This window comes from Lagenorhynchus albirostris, chromosome 6 (assembly GCF_949774975.1).
Source record: "Lagenorhynchus albirostris chromosome 6, mLagAlb1.1, whole genome shotgun sequence".
NCBI lineage: Eukaryota > Metazoa > Chordata > Mammalia > Artiodactyla > Delphinidae > Lagenorhynchus > Lagenorhynchus albirostris.
Genome location: NC_083100.1, coordinates 61,688,730 through 61,714,125, shown reverse-complemented (window position 1 = coordinate 61,714,125; position 25,396 = coordinate 61,688,730). Strand labels below are relative to the sequence as shown.

Here is a 25,396-nt window from a genome sequence, read left to right as displayed (position 1 = left end):
TGTTTGGTCATAATGTTTGTGTGTGTGTGTATAATAATAAAAATGTAATAATGTTCCATATAAAATTTTCTTTTTATCCCTTTGGTGTTTATAGCAATAGTAATAACAACAACAGATGGTCTTATCTACCACTGATAGCGAAAAAGCATTACATTTCTTCTACACAAGAGATAAATATGCCTAAGAAACCAAACCAATAATGTAGAGTCAGAGCATACTCTTTCTAGAATAGACAACACAAAAAACAATTGATTTCCATATTTCTTTTTCTGTACTCCATTTTTGTTGTGTTATATGTTTCATCATCATAACATCAACCTTTTATATTTTATGCACCTTCCACAATATGTCACAATTGGTAAATTTACAGATTATCTTCATTGGTTGTATTTTGGTTTGGATGTTTCTAGATGATCTGAAATAAGGATAGCAAATAAGTGTAGAGTCTCTTTACAACCCTGAAGGATTGGTAGTGACTACATGGAACTATGGTTCTCAGCCTTGGCCACACTTTAAAATGATCTAGAGAGCTTTTAAAAAATGATGCCAACCCCACACCAGATCAGTTTCAGAATCTCTGGGAGTTGGGTTCAGGCATATTTAAAATCTTCTGGGTGATTCTAATGTACAGCTAGGATTAAGAATTGTTGATCTGGAACAGTGTCTCCCAAACTTCAACATAGATCCTGACTACCTCAAGGGCTTGTTAAAAACACATATTGCCAGTCTCCACCCCTGGACTTTCTGGTTCACTTAGGTCAGGGCTGGGACCCAAGAATTTGCATTTCTAACAAGTCTCTAGGCGATGTTGATGCTTCATGAGATGTGTTCTCGATTAGCCGTGATGATGTGGGGTCCATACTTTGAGAACCACTGATGTGAAACGTTGTGTTTGAAAGGAACTTGAAGCCGAATGAAAGTTCAAGAGAGAGGGGCCATGATTAGTCAGTCATGCTGCCATGGTCACAGGAAGGAGGAAGTGTATTTGTGACCCCCGACTCTTGACAAACTCACCAGTAAGCTGTCCTCAATCACAATACAGAACTGAGTTCCTCCTGGAATGATTCCCTAGTTACCGTAATACTAGCCATGTTATGACAGTGTTTCTCAACTACTGTCCTCATCAGCGGGCAGCCCTGCCCAGCCCAGCCGGGAATGGAGGCTGGTCTCCTAACTCTGTCTAGCTCTGCACCATTCCAGCTACTGCGTGCTGCTGCCTTCACCATCTGCCTCACCTTGGGGCTTCCAACCTGCCCACTCTTTATATCTGTTGTCAAAGAGAGGTAGCTTATTTTCCTATAGATGAGTCATTTTATCCAATTTGCTGGCTGGGACCGAGTACTGAGCAAGGCCTGTAATCACAGAACAGGTCAGTTTTGATGAGGTGTCCTAGACAAAGGCTGCAGAAAGTCAGAGAGCAGCACGAGGACGGGGAGAGAGGTACGGCGGAGAGTAATCCCTGCCTACTTCTGAGTTTATCCTTAGTCTCTAAGTACTAATTTGCTTTCTCTCAGTTCTGAGGGGCTCTGTCAATCGTAAAAGCAGTCCACAAGCAGAACCCAGCAATGGCCATGCAGAGACTTCAAGCAACTCTCCAGCTATCGCTGAGAAAGATCGGTGAGTCTTATCCATAAGATTTCATTCCAGTGGATAATGAAACAACAGTATTTCTTACACTGTGTTCTTTTGGTGAGTTGGAGACAGTGGAGCCAAAAAGCGTTGCCCATCAGATTCTTCCATGTCAGAGGTCATTACTCTGTGGGCAAAAGTCTTTGTTCCACAGGGCAACCTGACTACAACCCTCTCTTGTGGGTTCTCCTCATGGTGAAACCTGTACTTGGCCTCATTAGGTTAAAGCAGTGGTTCTCAACCGGGGGCAGTTTTGCCCCTCTCCCCCTCTCCTTCTGGGGACATGTCTGGTTGTCCCAACTTTTCGCAGAGGGGCTTGTGCTAAGGGCATCTAGTGGGTAGAGGCCAGGGCTGCTGCTATACATCCTACAGTACATAGGACAGGCCTCCACAGCAAAGAATTGCCTAGCCTAAAAAGGCAGTAGGCCTGAGGTTAAACAAAACTGTGGGCTTAAGCTAATGCAAAAAGGGTGTATCATTTTTATTACAAGTTTACTCCAGGATTTTGGAGAAATAAGCAGGCCATTAGAAAGTTCTTCGCATATTTTCACCTGGAAAAAGAGGTGGCCTTGATTTGTAACTTTTAAAAATAATTCTTAATTTTTTGAGACATCTTATTAATATTTTTGAAACTTGACAAATTAAATTCTCAGTCCTTCACTAGTGGTCTCAAACTGCTCGAGCTGCTTTCAAAGTAGACTAAAGTTGTCTCTCGGTAGCCGCGGGCATTGGTTCCAGGAGCCCCCGTGGACACCAAAACTTGCAGATGCTCAAGTCCCTTATACATAAAATGTCACGGTAGAGTCTGCCCTCCATATCCATGGGTTTCCCAACCGCAAATTCAACCAACCTTGGATGTGCGCGAAACCCACGCCTATGGAGGGCAGATTGTCCTTTCCTAAATAGTCAGAATAGCTTATTTAGGGGTACTTGATGAAATAGTATAGACCTAACATCTCATATTAGAATAACAAAGTTTAGAATTTCCGTTGCAGCAGAAAGACCACTGAACTTGGCAGGTGGAAGACTTGGGTTCTGGTCCTAAAGCTAGCATTTTCCAGTTTTTTGATCTTGGGCACGTCAGTGAACCAGTTTGGGAAATGGCTCCAGCCCCAGCCTGACTGCCGTCAACCTCAGCTGATGACAGACTTTACTCAGAATATCAGGACAGTGCTGTGAGCAACATCCACTTCCCTTCCTTCCACCTTAGAATCGCTCCTTCTGTTCAGCTGTCCTTTCTTCCTTTGCTCCCATCTCAAAAGACCGTAGGTTCCCTCCCTGGCTCACCCAGGCCCTGTGGTGTCCCTGCCCTCCAGGCCCTGCCATCATCAGGTAGCCCAGCCCCTCCTGCCACATCTTCTCTTTCTGCTGCCTCTTCCCCTTTTGCTGATTCCTCTCCCCATTCTAACAAAAAGCCTGCCCTTGGCCCTGTCGCTCCCTCTTCTTATTTGACCATCAGACTTCCTCAGACTGACATCCAGCTCAGTTGCCTCACTCCCTCACCAACCCCTCCCTCCCTAAACCTGAAATATGATCTGTGCCTTCACCACATCCCTCAAACAATCCTTGGGAAGCTCAGCTCCCAGTCACAGGAGCCTCATATTCGTCACGCTCTACAGCTCTCAGTGCCATGTGCTGTGCTTTCCTTGGACCAGACTCTTCCATGGGTTTCTACAGCACCGCGGTCCTCAGCTTCTTTCTCCAAAATGTACTCCGTCTTTATCCTCCTTCTCTTCCACCACCTTGAAATGTAGACGTTCTCTAAATCCTTGACTGTCTTCTTTCTCTACTTCTCCCCTGGGTGATATCCTCTCTCACTAGTGTATTGTGGTGCCAACTCTCAGATGAGTGAGTGTGATTATCAGATCTCTGTTCTGAGCTCCACACTCCTACACCCACCTCCTGTTGCCCATGGACTCCTGATCCACATACCAGAGCCTCAATAGAAAAGTCCACCAAGCACCTCCTCTGGCTCACCTGACCTTGCCACTTCTGTCAGTGCTGTCTTGTGACCTGGTCTTCAAACCTGGTGCTCATTTTTGATCCCTACCTCTCACTTAACCCCATTCCAATCACTTTCTTATCATCCTTCCCTGGCCCAGGCCTACGTCTATCTCTGTCTCTCTCTCCACTCGCTCCTCTTTACAGACCAGCTCTCATTTCTGACACCTGATCAATTGTCCTAAAGCTACTCTGACTTTTCAAAGAACAATAATGGCTTCCCATTTTAGACCAAAAGAGGTTCACACTCCTCAGTCTGCTATTGCAAGCCCCTCCCTGTCTCGCTCCAATTTGTCCTCCAGACTCACCTCCTGTATGACCCTATATGCACCCTCTGGCTACCTGGAGTCAAACTTCATATTGTTCCTACCAATGTACCTACTTCTGTTCTCTCTTCCCACTCCTTTCTGTTCAGTTCTTACCTATTTCATCAAGATACATCATCATATCCGTTTCTTCCACAAAGACCTTAATTCTCTCTAACACTCCTTGAACCGTCACAGTCCATTTATGACAGTACTACCCAGCGTGCTCGTTCACAACAAAATAATGAGCTGTGTCCAAATGTAAATCAATCCACTGCTTTCTTCATCAAGAAAGTTTTGTCACCAACCCCCCCCCCAAACACACACACACACACACACACACACACACACACGTAATCTCAGCCAAATGAAACAAGATACTTGGTAATGAATTGAATTGATTTGCATTCTGGTGCTAGCCCTTACGACATTGTGAGTGGTAACGTTCACAGACTGTGTCCTCAGACCACACTTTGGTGTATCACTCTCTGTGGCTCTTCCTGTTTTTGCCTGGTGTTGTGGTTGACCATGTGCTAGCAGGTCAGCTTCTCAAGGGTGAGGGCTGAGTCTTCATTCTTCCTATTTCCAGTACATGCAGTGGGTCTCAATAAGTTAGTCAAGCTGACTTTCAAGACCACTCTTCAGAATTCAGATTTTTATGAAAGAAATGTTCTTCCTCCTCAATCTTTAAGTGGTGGTGGCAACAACAGGATCCAGAATAACGCATCAGATAGTGTTTCAGGACATCCCTGCCCCAGGGGGCTGGGGGCTCATTTTTCCCGCTGTGTTTGATAGTCACCTCAATGCCCTGTGGATGGATCAAGTCAGGGATTGAAAGGAAGGAAATCTTGGGGGGCGGGGGGTGGGCAGGCAGAGCATAATGAGAAGAGAACTGGGTCATGCCAATGGTGATGCTCTCAGCGGCAAGTAACAGAACTCAATAGATTCAAGGATCCCTCAGGATAAGAGGTCCAAAGAGAGAAGTTCCAGTGCTGGGTTGGCCACTCAGGGATGTGGACACAGGCTCCTTCCATCTGTTTGCTCTGCTATCTCAGCACGTCAGTGATACCCCCACTTTGGAGCACAAGGTGGCTGAAGCAGTGTGCTAAGTATCACTTGTTCACATAGCATTGTCCAAATCAGGAAAGAAGAGATGGATGTAAAGGGGCCTCTCCTCAGGAATCTCTCTCTTGTTAGGAGGGAGACCTTTCCCAGAAGTCCCCAGGACATTCCCATCCCATCTCATCAGCCAGAATTTGCAGAGGTGGCTCCACAGGGGAGCTGCAAGGGAGGCTGGGAAAGTGAGCATTTTCAGCTGCAAGAGAAAGTACTCAAAGAATAAAGGGGTTGGAGAAGCAACCAGCAAAGTTTTCCAGAAGAGTCCTGAAGGGGTAGTGATAGGAGCAGATAAGTACTGGGGAATGATGGAGGGAAGGCAAAATCAGAGGAAGAGTTTATAAGGAAGACCCAGACATGACAAGAAATACTGTGAGGATGGTACGACAGGGACGTGTTGAGGTCACCCAACATTTATGGCAATGGCAATCTTTCCCACAGTTATCTCACATAACTCACACACGGGTCCTTTGGGTGGTGTTCTTGATGAGTAAACTGAACATGGGAAAGGCTAATCAAGTAGCTCCCAAATGCTGGACCAGAGGTGAGTGCTGGGTTGGAGGCATCAGATTTACCTACTCCTGCCCCAGTCAGCTAGCACGGGGGTCACCCAGTGTCACAGAGAGTAAATGGCAGGTCTGGGGTTTGAATCTGGATCTTCTGTCTCCAACAGTAATAACAACTAATATTTGATATTTGCTAACAACTTCCTGGGCACTATGCTAAGTGTTTCACATGCATGATTCTTTTTAATCCTCACAACAACCCTATGGGAGAAGTGCATATTATATTGGATTGGCCAAAAAGTTTGTTCAGGTTTTTCAGTAAGATATTACCCAGTATAATTTCTGACATTTAGAGAGTACAAGGAACTTGCCATTGTCACCTAGTCAGTAAAGTGACAGAGTAAAGATTTGAACACAGGTGTTCTAACTCCAGGGCCCACACTTATAACCAGCACATTCTGCTGCCTCTGTAGGGTTCCAACACCTAGCCCAGGGCTTTTTCTATTCTATGTTCTCTATAACTGTCATTGCAGCAAAACTTTTTTTTTTCCTTTATTTTTTATACAGCAGGTTCTTATTAGTTATCTATTTTATACATATTAGTGTATATATGTCAATCCCAATCTCCCAATTCATCCCACCACAACCACCACCCCCTGCCCACCACTTTCCCCCCTTGGTGTCCATACGTTTGTTCCCTACATCTGTGTCTCTATTTCTGCCTTGCAAACCAGTTCATCTGTACGTTTTTCTAGATTCCACATATATGCGTCAATATACAATATTTGTTTTTCTCTTTCTGACTTACTTCACTCTGTATGACTGTCTCTATGTTCATCCACGTCTCTACAAATGACCCAATTCCGTTCCTTTTCGTGGCTGAGTAGTATTCCATTGTATATATGTACCCATCTTAAATCACAGGCAGCTAAGGAGTAAACTCTGATCAGCATCAAACTCTTACCCTGTGATTGGTGGAGAAGATTCCAGCACCAAATCTTGGGAGAAAGCCACTGGTCTCATGGGAAAGGTGTTCCCATGGGTGCGTGGTGGGGCAGGGCTCACTTGGCTGGGGAGAAGGAAGCCTCACGTTGCAAGTCGAAGTCAGTGGTTGGCCTGGTGCTTCTCTGCTCCACTTCCTGTGTGAGCCCATAACTGTGTACAGTGAATGACAGAACGGAAGTAGTCTTTTATGTTGGGGGGCCTTTGTTCCCTTGATGGTAATCCTCCATTTTAATGCTGATAAGTACAATAGTGAGGATTACGCCCCTTAGCCCCTAATTTAATTTGGCCTGCATATGGCAAAGCTCTCACAAGGCTTTTCTTTGACATTCTTTAGCACAGCTAGCCTGTTGTTGTGTAAAAAGAAGCCCCTATGAGGGAGGCAGGAGATTGATCTTACTGGTGCAGATGTTTTTACCCAGCAGCTTTCACACACCCCCAGAGAAGCTGCTTCATCCTGGGCCACTTCAGTGAGGATTCAGACTCAGAGAGATCAGAACCTTCGTGACTCAGGCAGCTCAAGGGGAGCTGGCACCTCGCAAGAGGGGAAAATGAGCACATATTTCTCCCGTGTGTCATCCTTGCGGCCCCAGGGCTTGGAGCCAGTCAGGCTGACCTCAGAATTAATGAGCCAGAGAAACAGCCTCCCTGTTAGGGCCGACTGTGGGCCAGATTTTCCTGTGGGCTGTGAAATACAGATTGCCACATATCTTGATAGACTGTGTGGTGGGTCATTGTAGAAATACGTGGCAGTGCTAAGAAGATTCAACAAAACAAAACCTTTCTTTCCATATCAGTATCCGGAGGAGGTTTCCTCTCCCACCCTTCAATTCCCATGCTAATTTTTCCTTCCACTTTCATTTCACTCCCTCAGGGGGCTAGTGCCCTCCAGCAAATTTCCCACCCCTGTGACCAAGTTAGTGCACTAAAGCATTAGAGGACCCCCTATGGCACCAGAGGGGAAAGGGCAGCAGGTGTAAGAGGAGGTAGGGGTGGTAGCCTTCTTTCATGAGATGCCTATGATGCTATGTGTTACCTTCTTCTGGTAGAAAATCAGGTGACAGACCTGGGTTTGAATCTTAGTTTAACTGTTTACAAGCTATGAGACTTGGGCAAGTTCCTTCATCTTTCTGACAGCAGTATCCTAGGCTGGAAAAAGGGAACAATTGTAAAGATTAGATATAATCTTACCTCAAGAAACAAGAAAAATCTCAAATAAATGACCTAACCTTACATCTAAAACAACTAGAGAAAGAAGAACAAACAAAACCCAGACTTAGTAGAAGGAAAGAAATCATAAAGATCAGAGCAGAAATAAATGAAATAGAGGCAAAGAAGACAGTAGCAAAGATCAATGAAACTAAAAGCTGGTTCTTTGAGAAGATAAACAAAATTGATAAACCTTTAGCCAGACTTATCAAGAAAAAAGGGAGAGGACTCAAATCAATAAAATTAGAAATGAAAACGGAAAAGTTACAATGGACACCATAGAAATACAAAGGATCATAAGAGACTACTGCAACAGCCTACACGCCAATAAAATGGACAACCTAGAAGAAATGGACAAATTCCTAGAAAGGTACAACCTTCTGAGACTGAACCGGGAAGAAATAGAAAATATGAACAGACCGATCACAAGTAATGAAATTGAAAGTGTGATTAAAAAACTCCCAACAAACAAAAGTCCAGGACCAGGTGGCTTCACAGGTGAGTTCTATCAAACATTTAGAGAAGAACTAACACCTACCCTTCTGAAACGCTTCCAAAAAATTGCGGAGGGAGGAATACTCCCAAGCTCATTCTATGAGGCCACCATCACCCTGATACCAAAATCAGAAAAAGATAGCACACAAAAAAAGAAAATTACAGGCCAATATCACTGACGAACATAGATGCAAAACTCCTGAACAAAATAATAGCAAACTGAATCCAACAACACATTAAAAGGATCATACACCCTGATGAAGTGGGATTTATCCCAGAGATGCAGGGATTCTTCAATATATGCAAATCAATCAATATGATACACCACATTAACAAATTGAAGAATAAAAACAGTATGATCATCTCAGTAGATGCAGAAAAAGCTTTTGACAGAATTCAACACCCATTTATGATAAAAACTCTCCAGAAAGTGGGCTTAGAGGGAACCTACCTCAACATAATAAAGGCCATACATGACAAACCTACAGCTAACATCATACTCAATGGGACAAGCTGAAAGCATTTCCTCTAAGATCAGAAACAAGACAAGGATGTCCACTGTCACCACTTTTCTTCAACATAGTTTTGGAAGTCCTAGCTGCAGCTATCAGAGAAGAAAAAGAAATAAAAGGAATACAAATTGGAAAAGAAGACGTAAAACTGTCACTGTTTGTGGATGACATGATACCATACATAGAAAATCCTAAAGATGCTACCAGAAAACTACTGGAGCTCATCAATGAATTTGGTAAAGTAGCAGGATACAAAATTAATACACAGAAATCTCTTGCATTCCTATACACTAACAATGAAAGATCAGAAAGAGAGATTAAGGAAACAATCCCATTTACCATCACGTCAGAAAGAATAAAATATCTAGGAATAAACCTACCTAAGGAAGCAAAAGACCTGTACTCAGAAAACTATAAGATATTGATGAAAGAAATTAAAGATGACACAAACAGAAGGAGAGGTATACCATGTTCTTGGATTGGAGGAATCAATACTGTGAAAATGACTGTACTACCCAAAGCAATCTACAGATTCAGTGCAATCCCTATCAAATTACCAATGGCATTTTTCACAGAATTAGAACAAAAATTTTTTTAATTTGTTTGGAAACACAAAAGACCCCAAATAGCCAAAGTAACCTTGAGAAAGAAGAATGGAGCTGGAGGAATCAGGCTCCCTGACTTCAGACTATACTAAAAAGCTACAGTAATCAAGACAGTATGGTACTGGCACAAAAACAGAAATATGGATCAGTGGAACAGGATAGAAAGTTCAGAGATAAACCCACACACCTATGGTCACCTAATCTGTGACAAAGGAGGCAAGAATATACAATGGAGAAAAGACAATCTCTTCCGCACACATAGAGAGTGGACTTAAGGACATGGGGAGGGGGAAGGGTAAGCTGGGATGAAGTGAGAGAGTGGCATTGACATATATACACTACCAAATGTAAAATAGATAGCTAGTGGGAAGCAGCCGCATAGCGCAGGGAGATGAGCTCGGTGCTTTGTGACCACCTAGAGGGATGGGATAGGGAGGGTGGGAGGGAGATGCAAGAGGGAGGGGATATGGGGATATAAGTATACGTATAGCTGATTCACTTTGTTATACAGCGGAAACTAACACAACAATGTAAAGCAATTATACTCCAATAAAGTTAAAAAAAAAAAAGACAGTCTCTTCAATAAGTGGTGCTGGGAAAACTGGACAGCAACATGTAAAAGAATGAAATTAGAGCACTCCCTAACACCATACACAAAAATAAACTCAAAATGGATTAAAGACCTAAATGTAAGGCCAGACACTATAAAACTCTTAGAGGAAAACATAGGCAGAACACTCGTTGACATAAATCACAGTGATATTTTTTGATCCACCACCTAGAATAATGAAAATAAAAACAAAAATAAACAAATGGGACCTCATGAAACTTAAAAGCTTTTGCACAGCAAGGGAAACCATAAACAAAATGAAAAGACAACCCTCAGAATGGGAGAAAATATTTGCAAATGAAACAACAGACAAAGGATTAATCTCCAAAATATACAAGCAGCTCATGCAGCTCAATACCAAAAAAACAAACAACCCAATCAAAAAATGGGTGGAAGATCTAAATAGACATTTCTCCAAAGAAGGCATACATATGGCCAAAAAACACATGAAAAGATGCTGAACATCACTAATTACTAGAGAAATGCAAATCAAAACTACAATGAGATATCATCTCACACCAGTCAGAATGGCCATCATCAAAAAATCTACAAGTAGTAAATGCTAGAGAAGGTGTGGAGAAAAGGGAACCCTCTTACACTGTTGGTGGGAATGTAAATTGATACAGCCACTATGGAGAACAGTATGGGGGTTCCTTAAAAAACTAAAAACAGAACCACCATATGACCCAGCAATCCCACTACTGGGCATATACCCTGAGAAAACCATAATTCAAAAAGACACATGCACCCCAAAGTTCATTGCAGCACTATTTACAATAGCCAGGACACGGAAGCAACGTAAATGTCCGTCAGCAGAGGAATGGATAAAGAAGATGTGGTATTAAAAAAAAAAAATAAGAAGAAGAAAAGATGTGGTATATATGCACAATGGAATATTACTCAGCCAAGAAAAGGATCAAAATAATGCCATTTGCAGTGACATGGATGGACCTAGAGATTGTCATACAGAGTGAAGTAAGTCAGAGAAAGACAAGTATCATATAATATCACTTATATGTGGAATCTAGAAAAATGGTACAGATGAACTTATCTGCAAAGCAGAAATAGAGTCACAGATGTAGAGAACAAACTTATGGTTACCAAGGGGGGAAAGGTGGGGGTGGGATGAATTGGGAGATTGAGATTGACATATATACACTAGTATATATGAAATAGGTAACTAATGAGAACCTACTGTGTAGCACAGGGAACTCTACTCAGTGCTCTGTGGTAACCTAGATGGGAAGGGAATCTAAGAAAGAGTGGATATATGTATATGTATAGCAGATTCACTTTGCTTTAAGCAGAAACTAACACAACATTGTAAAGCAACTATACTCCAATATCATTTAATTTTTTAAAAAATGAGAAAAAAAATTTTAAAAATCAGTTATCTGAGATTAGAGCTTAAAAAAAGATTAGATATAATCTATGCAAAGGAACTAGCACAGTTCTAGACATAATAAATGCCCAATTAAAGATGATGGCAAGTTGTTGTTCATGGGGATAGAAGTAGTAGTAATAATAGTAGCGATAGTAGTATTTAAAAGGTTTCTGTAAAGCTATCCTGATATAAAGAGTCAAGACCCCTCTGGTTTAGCTCTAGAGCTGTGGACTAAAATAAACATTGAGGATTCCAACACTTTAGAACAATACTTACTCTCAGCTTTAAACTGAGAGCCAAATTTTATTTTCCTGTGTTCCTGGCTCTTATCTCAGGGATAAATCTGAGATTGACTTTGGGCCCAAGACTCACCCTTGTCAATATGGCCAGGTTTCACTGGCAACACCGTCAAATGATAACTTTCAGAGCTTCCTTGATTGTTAGAGGCTTCTTAGAGTTTAAAATATTAATTGGTCACTTTATTTTCAAAACCTTTTTGAAGCCAGAAACCTTATCACCAGCTGAAAGGAGCTTTAACGAAACATCTGTTTTGAATTACATTTTTCCTTGTGGATTTGCTTATGGCTATACATAAATATTTATCTGGACTGTTTGAATAAACCTTAAATCATCAGTGATCCTTATGCAAAGGACTCTTTTAGAAGGACCGTGGATGTCCAGAATGTCAGAAATTAGAGTTTCCTTTATAGGACCAGATTCCAAGGGCCAGAGGCCTTTTAAAATATTTGGAGGTGTTTGGTGGTTTTCAACATCTTTTGTTTTCCTATTTCTGTATATCTGTTAATGCTGTTCCTTCTAAATAGAAATCCCTTGCCAGTTCTTTCTTTACCTGTTGATATTTAACCATCCTTCAAGGTCTCACCCATGTGGCACCTCCCGCAGGGCCTTGAAGCAGACTAGTGCCAAAAGAAGAGCAGCCCAGGTGGCAGAATAGAGTGGGCCCTGGCCCCGAGGCAGGATGTACGTGGTGGGGGGCATTCTGGGGAGGATGAGATGTCCGGTGGGATAACGACTGAGGATGGGGTGGAAGTGGTGTGATGCAGGGAGAACTACTATAGGGAATAAGGTAGATGGGAGCCAGGATTTGGGAAGCCTTAAAAGCTGCATGAATGTTTTGGACTTTATTCTGTAAGCCAAGAGACGCACACCCACAGTCACTGGGTAGAATATGGTCTGCAGACATTTAATTTGGCCTGAACAATAGTTTTGAAATTCTCAATTAGTTTCCAACATATAAAAATAGAAATATTTCATATAACAATTCAGATTTCTGATGGCTCCTGAAAAGTTGGTGTATCTAGCAGCAGTCTCTTAGAACTGAAGAGAGGCTGTTTTCCATTGATACCAACCCACTGGCCTGCTTAATTCATGGCCTGACCCCATCAGCATCTGAGTCTGATTCCTGCCCTATGTGTACTGGGGCTCCATGCAGGTAAAGAAAACAGTTTAGGCTGCAGACTCTGGAGCCAAATTTCTTCTCTTCTAGGCCCAGGTCTGTGTCCAACTAGCTAGATGACATTGGGCAAGTTAAGCATATTTCTAACACTGGTATATACCTTATACGGCGGTTGTGAGAATAAGCCATAGTAAAATTTTAGAGAACTATCTAGCATGTAGTAAGTACACAAAAAATATTAGCTGTTATTACTATATTCTACACAACATAGTAAACTCCAGGGCTTAAACTACCTGTCACATATTTCTGTATGACTCACCAAATCTAGAATCTAGAATCTTTGGCCGTTATAGGCATAAAATAAAAGTAATTAATGAACAGATGAAGGAATATGTGCTCTTGCATTTTTATCTCAGTTGGGTCCAAAACTAAATTTTATTACTTTGTCCTCAAGAAATGCTTCCTATTTATCTTGGGTTTGACTTGAACACAATAATTAATTTTTGATAAGGTGGGAAGCTGGCTTTCTCAAAACTCCAACAGTGTTAACAAAATAAGTGAAGGGAGGGATGCTATTAATACCGTGTAGTTTGTCTGGAATGGATCTGCTTTCCCAAGTCAAAAATAAGCCTGCCCCAAGTTTGGGAAGATGTTTAATTATGTATTTTCTTTAAAAGCTCAGTTATTGGCAGGTAGCTGTCTATGGTTAACTCCTTAACTTAAAGTTCAGTTGCCAGGAATCGGCACATAGTGAACTTAAGCAGAAATGATGTTAGGATGCATGTTTGACTTGGGTTCTCTGGCGACCTCCACGCCTACATGAGATCCCTACTTCAAGGCACTGATTTGGTGTCTGGTGCCTCAAAGATGGAGCATGTCCAGAAAAGATTTGGACAGTCTGTCAGAACGGGTTTCCAGTATGTCCAACACGTCTCATACGTAGCTGAGGTTTCTATACCACTCCACCAAGGTCTTTAACGTGATCACCTGTGGACAGACTTTTGTGCTTATGCTAATCTGTCCCTAAACACGTTTGCTATCAGCAAATGATGATGACATCAGCAAATGATGGCTTGAGCTCTACGAAGTTGACCTGCAGGGTTGGATTCACTTCCTCTCTGGAAAACTTGCACATTTACGGAGAACTTGGGTCCAGCAACATTTACTTTTATTTGGAGAAACATCATCTAAAACTGAATGATATAGTCTAAAAAACTGCTTTCTAACTTTATACTGTAAATGTCAAGCAGTTCTCTTATTTATAAAAAGTCAATTTTTAGTATGCTAATGCCTCTGCTTTTTCTAAAGTAATCTCAACCTCTCTTTAGCTCTCTCCCTTTCCTTCTGTCTTTCCTTGTTTCTCTCTCTCTTTCTTCATCTCTCTCCTTATAGAATTAATACCTCTATCTCTAAAGTTCTGCTTTCCAATCTAAAGGACAATTTCCAGTAATGACAAAATTGGACAAATTCTTCTGACCATTTTGCCATCCCTTGTTCCCTTCCTACATTACTCTTTTTGTGAGTGTAGGAAATTCTAGAAATTCAGCACATCTCTGGTATCTACTGTGCTTGTATCTTCATCAAGACCTTTGCTCTATTTAAGCTCAGAATGAATTTTTGACAAAAATACCTTTTCATTTTGAGGCTATTTTGAGAGGAAAGAAACTTGAGAAAAGAAAACTTGCTCAAGTTGAAAATATTGCAGGAAACAATATTTGCGTAAAAAATGAATTCTGTACGAAAGCACTTCATTATGAACACTTAAAGGAACTGAGACTATAATCCTTCAGGTTGAAAGAAGATTAACTTTGCACATGTCCATAGCCTCTTTAACTTTATTTCATTTTCTTCTCTGGGTTAGAAGGAAAAAATATTAGTGTTTCAGTTCCAAGTGTATTTTGTGAACTAAACAGCAGTTTGCTCCTACCTGTAGGACACAAATATGCCAGCATATTTCCCATTAGCTCCGGTCGCTTTAAATTCAGAAGGAACCTGAATGAGTGTTTGCCACAGAAGCTGTTGACAGTGGTAATGCCACACTCTCTGTGTGCATCTTAGTAACTTCTCAGACTTGTCTCCTTGATGAGTAGACATAACAGGAGGAGAGTTGAGTTTTTTCTTTTCATCTGAATGGTGTAGGTCAGGGAGACAGAGAGGAATAGAGAGCTCTGGTGAAACAGAGCTCTAGCAACTGCTGTGATTGGGAAATTAGATAATAAACAGTCCCTGATACCAAGATTCTAATGGCCTAAGATCAACACGGTCTGGAGACACAGGCAGGAGTGGCCTTCCGCGCTCTGGCCCAGACCCTCCCTGGAGAGCTCTTTGTGTCAACAAGAACAGCCAGCGCTCCTGGCTGGCTCCCAGCACTCAGAATGGGGCTATCATTTTTGTTTGCTTTGCAAATATCTTAATGGGAAGTGGTTCAACACCACCTATGGGTTAATCTGAGGGGTTCTGCTTGGCAGCTGTCAGCTCTGAGAACCACATGGCCGTTCTCCGGTGGAGGGAGTCGGGCTGACTGTTAACTGCCCAGTGCCAGGTTGAGGCATCTTCTTATTGGATTTACTGACTGGCAGGAAGCACCTTGTTGTCTTTTATTTTTAGTTTGTTCCTCCTGGGAGGGTAAGGGTGTTATTCTCAGATTCAGTTGTGCTTTTCCCTCTAGGGCAGGATGGTTGTTTGAATTAGTTTCACTAGCATGCACCATATTTCTTTCACCCAAGCTCATTCGCATAGAATCTGAAATGTGATAATAAAAGTGGTGGTGTGGTGGTGATAGAGTTCTGGTATTGTTGCAGGAAGAAGGATCTAGTATGTTAGCCTGGGGGGGCGGGCTCCACAGCACTGTCTTCACCTGGGATCTCCATAGATGAATAGATACTTAATTTCTTAAGAATCCTTGCTCTACTGTTCCCTTAGTTTTCTCTTCTCTGCCTGAATTTGGCTTTCACTTGTCTTGACCCATGGGAATGCCTCCCTGGGTGACTTGGCCAACTCATGTCTTTCTTGAACTGTGTCAGCTGACATTGGCACAAATGAGCACTTTATTTATTCTTTCCTCCTTGGATTTTAGGCAGGGTTGGATACTTTACACAGTGCAGGTTAGGGAAGTTTGACAGACTTGTAGTAGGCAGACTTGTAGGCAGTTTCGAAATGCCCCATTTGTAAAAATGCATAAAGTTCAGATGACTATAGATCCTGGAACAAATGTCCAGCTACCCTCAGTAACAGTGCAGCCTTGCTTCTAAGACCTTTTCCTTTCCTGAAGGTTTCCACACCTATTTGTAGGGTTGCCTGGTGGTTGAGAGCAGGGGCCCCGGACTCCACTAGACCTGCTACGACTGAGGGTAAGATCTTGATGAACTTACTTATTTTCTCAGAGCCTCTGTTTCCTCGTCTTTAAATGGAAGATAAAAATGCCATAATGACTACCTCACCAGGTCATGAAAGTTAAATGAGAGAACACATACAAAGCACACGGCATTTCATCTGACACACAAAAAGCACTCATGAATAGTAGTAATAGGGAGAGTTACTATTGTTCTCTCGGAGGCGTTCACCGTTCTTTACGTAATCTCTAGTATTATACATTCCTTTCCAAAGTCCTCATTTTGAAGTCTGTTAATCCCAACCCTTTAAAATTAAGCAAGTGCCAAACTGAGGACAATTTCAGTATCAAAATAAATAATGATAATAAAAGAATAGAATATTGAATGCAGTAAGAATTCATGAATCCACATTGATGGAAGGAGGAAATGAAGGAAAGAAGAAAGGAAGGAAGGGAGAGAGAGAGGAAGGAAGGGAAGTGGGGGAGGAAGGAAGAAAAAAACAGAGTAAGCTTTTCCTTGCAGTAAGATGTGAAATAATAAATGTAAAAGGAAGGATGAAGGCATAAAATCACCATTTGGCAGCTACCAAAATAATCATTGTTTCAGGCAGGAATCTTCAATGGATGCTAAAATTGGTAGTGAAAGCTTAAGGAGTAACAAGCTATTTGCATAGTCTTAGAGTAAATTTCCATAAGATGCTTATTAATTGCAAAAGGTCAGTGGAAGAAATCTGGCAGACACCACCTTAACCAAGTGATGAAAGTTAGCATCCCCAGTAATCAGACAAATTGACAGCATGTGCCTCCTGATAGGACGCACTGAGAAGAGCACAACATCACTTCTGTGGATTTCCTGCCAAATATGCATAACCTGATTTAATTATGAGGAAACAGCAGATAAACCAAACAAAGGGACCTCTTCCAAACTGACTGACCTGTGGGCCTCAAAGTCAGATGCAAAGGGTGACTGAGGACCTGTTCCAGATGAAAGGAGATTAAAGGAACACGACAACTGAAGGCAATGTATGATCCAGAATTTTCTTTTTCTGTAGAAGACATCATTGAGACAATAGGCAAAATGTGAATATAATCTATACGTTGGATAATAGCATTATAGTAACATTAATTTCCTGACTTTGATCATTGCACTATCGTCATATAGGCGAATGCCCTTGCTTTTAAGAAACACACGCTGAAGTATTTAGGGATAAAGGAGTATCAGGTGCAACTGACTCTCAAATGGTTCAGAAAAAATTTTATGTATTTGTATGTGTGTATGGTTATCAGTATACATGTACCAAAAGAAAGACAGAGGGCTTCCCTGGTGGCGCAGTGGTTGAGAGTCCGCCTGCCGATACAGGGGACACAGGTTCGTGCCCTGGTCCGGGAAGATCCCACGTGCCGCGGAGCAGCTGGGCCCGTGAGCCATGGCCGCTGAGCCTGTGCGTCTGGAGCCTGTGCTCCGCAACGGGAGAGGCCACAACAGTGAGAGGCCCGCGTACTGCAAAACGAAAAAACACACAAAAAAACAAGAAAGACAGAGAGAGACACAGAGAGAGGATAAAGCAAATGTATACATTGCTAATATTTGGAGAACCTGCTGAGGAAGATACAGAATTCCTTATACTATTCTTGCATCTTTTCTATAAAAATGAAATTAGGTCAAAATAAAATGTTAAAATGAAAAAAGTAAGACAGTGCTACTTCCCTTCTTTAGACAGCGCAGTCCATCAGCCATTTTCTCTTTAGAAACTGATCCCTCCCCATCCACACCTCCATGTCTGTCCACATCAGCATGGCACTGCTCAGGGTCTGTCCTCGAGCTTCTCCCCTGTGACCTCGCTGACTGGTCAGCACCTGCTGCGCACAATCTTGTTCAGTTTTTTTCACTTTATTTTTTCAAAACTCCCTAAAGTGTTCCTCCTCTACCCTCACGCCCCCACCCTCATCTGTCTTTGGGTCTCATCACTTAGTGCCAGGCTCATCCTGCACTTCATTTCAGGGCTTCTTGCTTCTCTTTCCCCGAAATGAACACTGCTTTCAGAATTAAAGGGGGAAAACTGGATTAAATATTATCTTTGGGGCCTGCACTGGCGACAAGAGCATCATCCAAGAAACGTGGATGTTAGACCCATCTCTTCCTCTCACTCACCTGGGCAAGTCCTATCACCCCTCTGGGCCTCAGTTTCCCCGCTTACAACATGAAAAATATATGTAGTAACATATATGTAGTTTCCTTTGCCTCCACAAATCTATGCCTGGCCTAATCTACTCTTTAAAGTGCTAATACTGTAACTCAACCTACAAGTTACCTTGTGACCCCGCCCAAAGGAGAGGCAAAGGTTACAGAATGGAAGCCACTCCAGATACCTGTCATTGTCATTCTCTACCCTGTCGAGCCTGAAGTGTCCAAGTTCAGGGATTTGTCTTTCAGAAGTGCAATAAGTATAGCACTTTGCTGAGTGTGCATTTTATTTCTAAATTCTGACCATGTATACCTCTCGATTTAATCCTCTTAAAATCCTGTTCTTATATTTTCATTTTATTCTGCCAGAAAGGACAAATTAGTCTTTTTGCCCCAGTTTGGCAAGAGTCTTTTTGTGTTTTTTTTTAAAGAAGATGTTGGGGGTAGCAGTTTATTAATTAATTAATTTATTTTTGCTGTGTTGGGTCTTCGTTTCTGTGCGAGGGCTTTCTCTAGTTGTGACAAGCGGGGGCCACCCTTCATCACGGTGTGCGGGCCCCCCACTAACGTGGCCTCTCTTGTTGCGGAGCACAGGCTCTAGACACGCAGGCTCAGTAGTTGTGGCCCACGGGCCCAGCCGCTCCGCGGCATGTGGGATCCCCCCAGACCAGGGCTCGAGCCCGTGTCCCCTGCACTAGCAGGCAGACTCTCAACCACTGCACCACCAGGGAAGCCCTGGCAAGAGTTTTTATTCATATTTTGCCAATGCAGAAGCTGAGGTGCTGATTTGCCCAAGTTAGAGTTGCCATTTTTGGCAAATGAAGATTCAGGATACCCACAGAAATTTGAACTTTATATAAACAACAAATTTCTTTTTAGCATAAGTATGTCCCATGAAGTACTTGAAAATTTTTATGCTAAAAAAACTATTCACCTTGTACCTGGAATTCACATTTAACTGAGTGTCCTGTATTTTATATGGCAACACTAGCCCAAGTGCTTGGGAACTAATATATCATGAATATGTATGTATATATCATGTATATATATATATATATCATAAAGTGTGTTGCTAAACTTTTACCAAGTGTTTACATCAGTCCTCTGACCTCTATGTGCCATAACATATAAAGTTTTTTACCTGTTAGGCGCTTTCAGTTGAAAACGTATTCAAAGACATCAATTCCCATTTATTTACTAAGGTCTTTACTCACATATCATCTACTGTACCCACTTCATCTAAAATGGCAGAGCCTGCCACCAGCACTTCCTATACCCCTTCCCTGCTTTAATTTTCTTCTTTGGCCCTTACTTCTATTGAACATGCTAACATATTTACTTATTTTTTCATTTATTATCTACACCTTCCCTGCTAGAATGTAGGTTCTTATGAGCATAGGCATCTTAGATTTCCTGTTCACTGCTGTATCCTCCAAAACAGTAGGAGACAGATTGAAGGGGCTCAATAAATATTTGTGGAATGAATGAGTGATGTCTGGGAGGCTGTCGAGGACCCTATATTGCACAATGTAATATCCGTTCTTATAATCATAGAGAATCTCAAGAAGGCTTGCCACCAAATTGGAGCCTTGAGTGTGGCACAGATGTGTATAATCTTAACATTAGTCCATAGACATAAGGTAAGTAAAAGGTCAGCAGGTCAGGGGCTAAGGATTACCTCCAGACCTATTCTGGATTTAACTTGATCTGCCTCCTGGTAGGTTTTCTAGAGTTAAATGTTTGTCACCCCAGATGTCATTTATTAAGATCCTAAATATGATTGAGTGAATATCTGGAAGAGTCCGGTAACAAAATGGCACTGGAGGCTGAGAGCACACGCTCTGTGTCCACAGGATCTGGATTTGTATCTGCGTATCTGGGTACCTCAAACGGCCCAAGCTTCAGCTGTGAAATGGAGACCCTGGTAGGATCTGCATTTCTAGTGTGGATGCGAGGATTGAATGGTCAGCTCTTCTGGCTGTGCTGTGGCCCTCAGCCCATGGCCATGCAGTCCTTTGGGTCACGTGCTCTTCCTTACTACCGCATCTTAATTGCATCCCCAGCCCTGAGGCCGGGTTTTCTCTTGGCTCCCTTGGTTGCTGGCAAAGAACTGAAGTAAGCTTTGTGGGTTACTTTAAGTTTAGGTTACTTGAAGGGCTCTCCATTGAGTGTCCTTTTTTTCCAATAAGGCAAGCATTCTCAGCAGAATTAAGAAAAGCCTTTGGCTCTTACCTTAGACTTTACACAGTGACAGCTGCCTGCAATAAAATAGCAAAGGAGAAAAAAAAAAAGAAATGAGAATACAAGAAGTGGCAAATTAAGGCTGTATGGGCTCATGGTTGGGGAAAAACAATGAGGCAAACAAATATCAAATTTAAAGGGCTCAGTGGGATTTGGGAAATTAGCATAAGTACATAAACTAATAGTGCTAACTTACAGCAATGGCATTATGAAACATTTATCAGCCTTTTTGAGCCCTTTTGATGAATTTCTCCTTGAGCCATGTTCTAAAACTTAGAATAATTGTGTCCAAGAGCAAAGAAATATCCATAACTTTCAGTATAACTTGCATTCAACTCATTCAGTAATGACACTGACTTGGGGTGAGATACAGAAACAGATACATGCTGTTTCTGCACTCAAAACAGAAAAGTTACCAAGTAGCCAAACCCAGTGAGAAAAAAATAATACAAAACCTGTCGTCATTCCTCTTTGTTTTCCTTTTTTCCTACTGCGATGGTGATCTTATTTTGCATGATTATTGCTTTCATTTCTCCTATACTCTTTGTATTTCCTTCATACCATATATTAAAGCCCAGGAATAATGTTTTCCCTCTTTAAAAATAAAGAAATGCCAATTAAAATAATCATGAGTTACCACTTTTTTTTTTTGGCTAAAGAGGTAAGCAAAGATTAAAAAGACTGATAATACCCAGTGTTAGTGATATGGCAAATGGGTCCTTTCATAGTTTTATGGTCATGAGTGTTCATTTTTGTTGCTTTTTAAGGGAGAATTTGATGATACAATTCAAAAGCTTTAAAACAGAAAATTTGTTCACCCTTTAACCTAATAGTCTTAAATTTAGATTTATCCCAGTCAAATTTGGCTGGGTACTCATAACTATATGCGCATATCTTTAATGACCCATTATTTATAATATCATAAAACTGGAAACAACTTAAAAATCCAAAAAAAGAGATTACTTAAATCATTTATGATAATCAACCAATGTAATATTGTACAACGATAAATATGACGTATGTGCACACTTACGTATGTTGTATTCCACACAAATGTATGGGAAGATGCTCATAATACAAAAGTTAAGTTGAAACAAATATATCATGAGCCATTATTTTTTAAATGTATATCATATACATAGAAAAGCATCTGAAAACATATACAGAAAGATATTATATCTGGGTGTAGAGATTCTCCCAGAACTTTATTTTCTTCTCCTTGAATATTTGTATTTTATACAGTACAACAGTGAATATATATTATTTTTTAATCAGAAAAAAACTTTAATCAGACAGAGGAAAAAAAAAGGGAAACATTTTACCACCAGTTCTTTTAGTCATTTACTTTGGGGAGAAAGTCAGATATTGCTACACTTTCATTGATTAGGGATTGGTGAATATTCAGACCTCTTGGGAGTTTAGAGCATTTTCATCAAATAAAAAATAGAGAAGAAAAGATAACACCGATGAGCACAGGAATAAGAAGAACTGTGATATCTCAGAAGCCAAGTGAATTATGGTACTTGCTCTTTGCTTTCCCTCCCTTGATCAAAATTTGATGAAGCTTGCCTTTGGTAGATGATTTGCATTTTTAATTGGTCAAGATATGGTACCAGATGAGTCAGTTACAGAACCAAGTTTTCAGTATGGTTATGCTCAGTAGACTGTGGGAACACACCAAGGAGCCTCCAACTCTGCCCTGAGTGGAAGAGGTGACCAGGATGGGGATGGGACAGGAAAGGCTCTTCAGAGCAGCCGACCCCCTGAGCTAAAGGGTACGGATGCAGTGGCCAGGTGGGCAAGAGAGGAGATGACATTGCAGGTAAAAGCACAGAAGTATGAATACAACCCTGGGGAGATTTAGTGTGTGCTTGGCAAATACTTAGGTGGTGGTGGTGAATAGAAAACAACAAAGCATTCTAGAAATCCTAACTTTTCAGTTTTTGTAATAAAAGATGCATTAACTTATACACTTTGGGTGCCTTCGAACTTAACACAATAATCTGTGTTCTTAAAACATTATCTTCCAATCTCCTGTGCCTTCAAAGCTATTTAAATAAATATAAGCAGTAAGAAGAATATGCAATGACACCTAGCTGATATAAATCAGGAAAGAGTTGATACATAGTGACAGCGTGGGTAGATTCAGGTCTGGGTGTTGTTCCACGGTTATACCCTCAACCCTTAAAATATTCAGATTCCATATAAGAGCTAAGTAAGTATGCTTGAGTTGCCAATTCAACCTATGGCCAGTTCATATAGAAACCTTGTTAGCACTCAGGTTAGCACAGGATCTTTTACACAGGTCAGTGTCCTCTTCTCTGATGTCATCCCTTAAATGTCTTAATTTACCTTCAGAACTTGAACTTATTGAAACCATTTCTAAAGGTGTTTATGTTTTCTATTATCTCTCATGGTAATAACTTCCAGAAGGGAAGTTGTTTGACTTATTTGTCTGAAACCTGCCTCCCTCAAGATTCATGGGCCTCCTACTGTGTTAAAATACCTTGGTCTGAGCATACCTCTTGCAGGGTAGATTGGCTGCTGATTCTTGGGAAAAAGAAATGACCTCTTTGTATTAAAAGCTCCATGTACAGAAGATTTTTTTTCAGAGCTGTTGAAGAGGCAGGAACAAATTTGCTTGGTTATGCTGATTAACCTTTCTCCCAGGGCTACCAAGTAAGACATGAGTTTACAATGAGAACTACTCCCAAATCTGGACACAGCGGGAAGCTAAGAAAAATCAATCCACAGTGAATAAGCTGCAACCTATCCTGTTTTGAAATTAGATTATGCTTGCAAGTGAATGACTAATGGCTTTCATTTGTGGATGACTAATGGATTTCTCAGTTTGTCTAGAAGCCATTCTACATTATAATTGATAAAAGATAACACACAATCTTGCAAATTTTATCAAAGTTAATAAAAACTGTGCAAAGAAATTTAAATGAAGTTTAGAAAATGGAGAGTCAAAGGGTAGCGTGTCTGTATTCCTGTCCAAGAAAAAAGTTACTGATTCTAGCCCTAAACTTGAAAAAGGCCAGTTACAAGACCAACCTGGTTGGTCAGATCCTGGAAGAGCACCCTGCTTCCTTTGTTTCCATTCTTATGTGTAATTTGGTCTCCAGAGTGTATCAGCCAACTAGTAAGGGGGAAAGTATAGTCCAGATTATCGTATTCACTGTAAAATCACACACTGGCATTCTACTTTTCAAATACGACTCTTCTGAGTTTGGTTAGTACAACTCAGCTCTCGAAAACATCATTACCCCTCAGCAAACTGGCAGACTGACTTTCGGAGGCTGCAAAGCTGAGACCCAGTTTTGGAACAAGGTGACTTCACCTAGAGCCGCCAGCCCAGCATGACTAAGCCAGCTGGCCCCATGGATCTTCGCTGCACAAGAGAGATGCTCGGGCATTCTTGGCAGCCGTGTGCCAGCCTTGCCCCTGCTTCTCATCCGGTCGCACTGGGATTGGGGGTTAAGAAAAGGGAATCAAATGTGACTTTCGTCTCGGGGGCTTTTCAGGCAGAGGCCCAGCAGAAGGGTTTTCAGTGGTGACGGAGAGTTTTCGTCTCCCCAAGAACCCACAATTCAGTGACTGCAGTAAAGCAGCAGAGTGGCCAAGCCCTGGAGGCAATCTGCTTAAGACTTTAGTCATGACTTCTGAGAGGCTACAGGAGCCCTAGAAATATGCAGTGAATCGTTTCTAGAGAGACAACTACCTCCTATTCACCACCCTTTGATAACCAAATGTATTGCTTCTGTCATTTAGCATCAGATTCCTTACAGAGGCTGAGAACAGTGTTATTTCAAAAAATTTCTCCTGCAGGTTCAAAATAATAATATCATGCTTCAAAATGAATAATTCCTTAATATCATCTAATACCAATCAGAATTTCCCAATTGTTCTAAGAATTGTCCTTTACACCTGTTTGTCCAAGCCAAGATCTAATCGAGAACATTACATCAACTTGTTATTTCCCTAAATCTCTATTAATATACAATACTCCCTTTTTTCATGGCACTGACTTGTTAAGAGAATGAGCCAATTATTCCATAAAATAACTCACCTTCTACATTTGTCTGCTTGATTCTTTGCAGTCCTAGCTTTTCCCCTCTATACCTTGTGTTTGGGGTAAACTATAAGTTAGATCTAAAGCTTTGATTAGATTAAAGTTAAATGTTTTGACTAAAAGAAAAAATATAAATATCCTGGGTGATGTCAGATATTTCATATTGCCTCACATCACAAGACAATATTGTCTGGGCATTAGTGGTGCTAAGATTTGCACTGGATTGAGATGGTAACCTGATTTCTCCCATGTGCAGTTCCCTTGCTCCCCTTGTGACCTGAAGAAGGAATCTGTACGGTGGTACTTTGGCACCATATGAATGTCCTGTTCACCATCAATCATTTGTCTAAGGTTTTATCAGTAACTGATAATTCATATCTGAATCAATAATTTCCCTTGGAGTCTCCTTTTCTATGTAGGCAGGTTTTATGCTGCACTATTTACTAGTTATGACATGAAACAAGTCATTAGCTTCTTGAGTCTTAATTTCCTCACCTGTAAAACGGGTATAAAAATAGACCCAATCCACATGGTTGTTGGAAGTATTAGATGAGATAACCATGTATCCATGCTTTGCCCATGGCCTGGTGGCATGTGTGCAGGCAATAAGCATTGGATATTTTCTCATTGTGCTTTTCCTTATTTTGGTGGTGACAGCTTGCAAAAGCATTATCCATTTGTTGCCAGGCTCAAGTCCCTGAGGCAAATGACAACATATCTGATAAATTTGCTGCAAAGGAGTTGAGGCAGTTAGACTTTTGAAGAGAATTGAC

General features: G+C 41.3%; 1 protein-coding gene across 1 annotated transcript in view; it reads left to right on the top strand.

Annotated features, from left to right (window-relative positions):
• MYO3B (myosin IIIB) overlaps positions 1-25,396 on the top strand; it is a 388,019-nt gene that overhangs the window by 282,510 nt on the left and 80,113 nt on the right. The window contains exon 31 of the mRNA XM_060151181.1: positions 1,515-1,617. Coding sequence (XP_060007164.1) covers positions 1,515-1,617 — 103 coding nt within the window. The remainder of the gene's footprint in view (positions 1-1,514; positions 1,618-25,396) is intronic.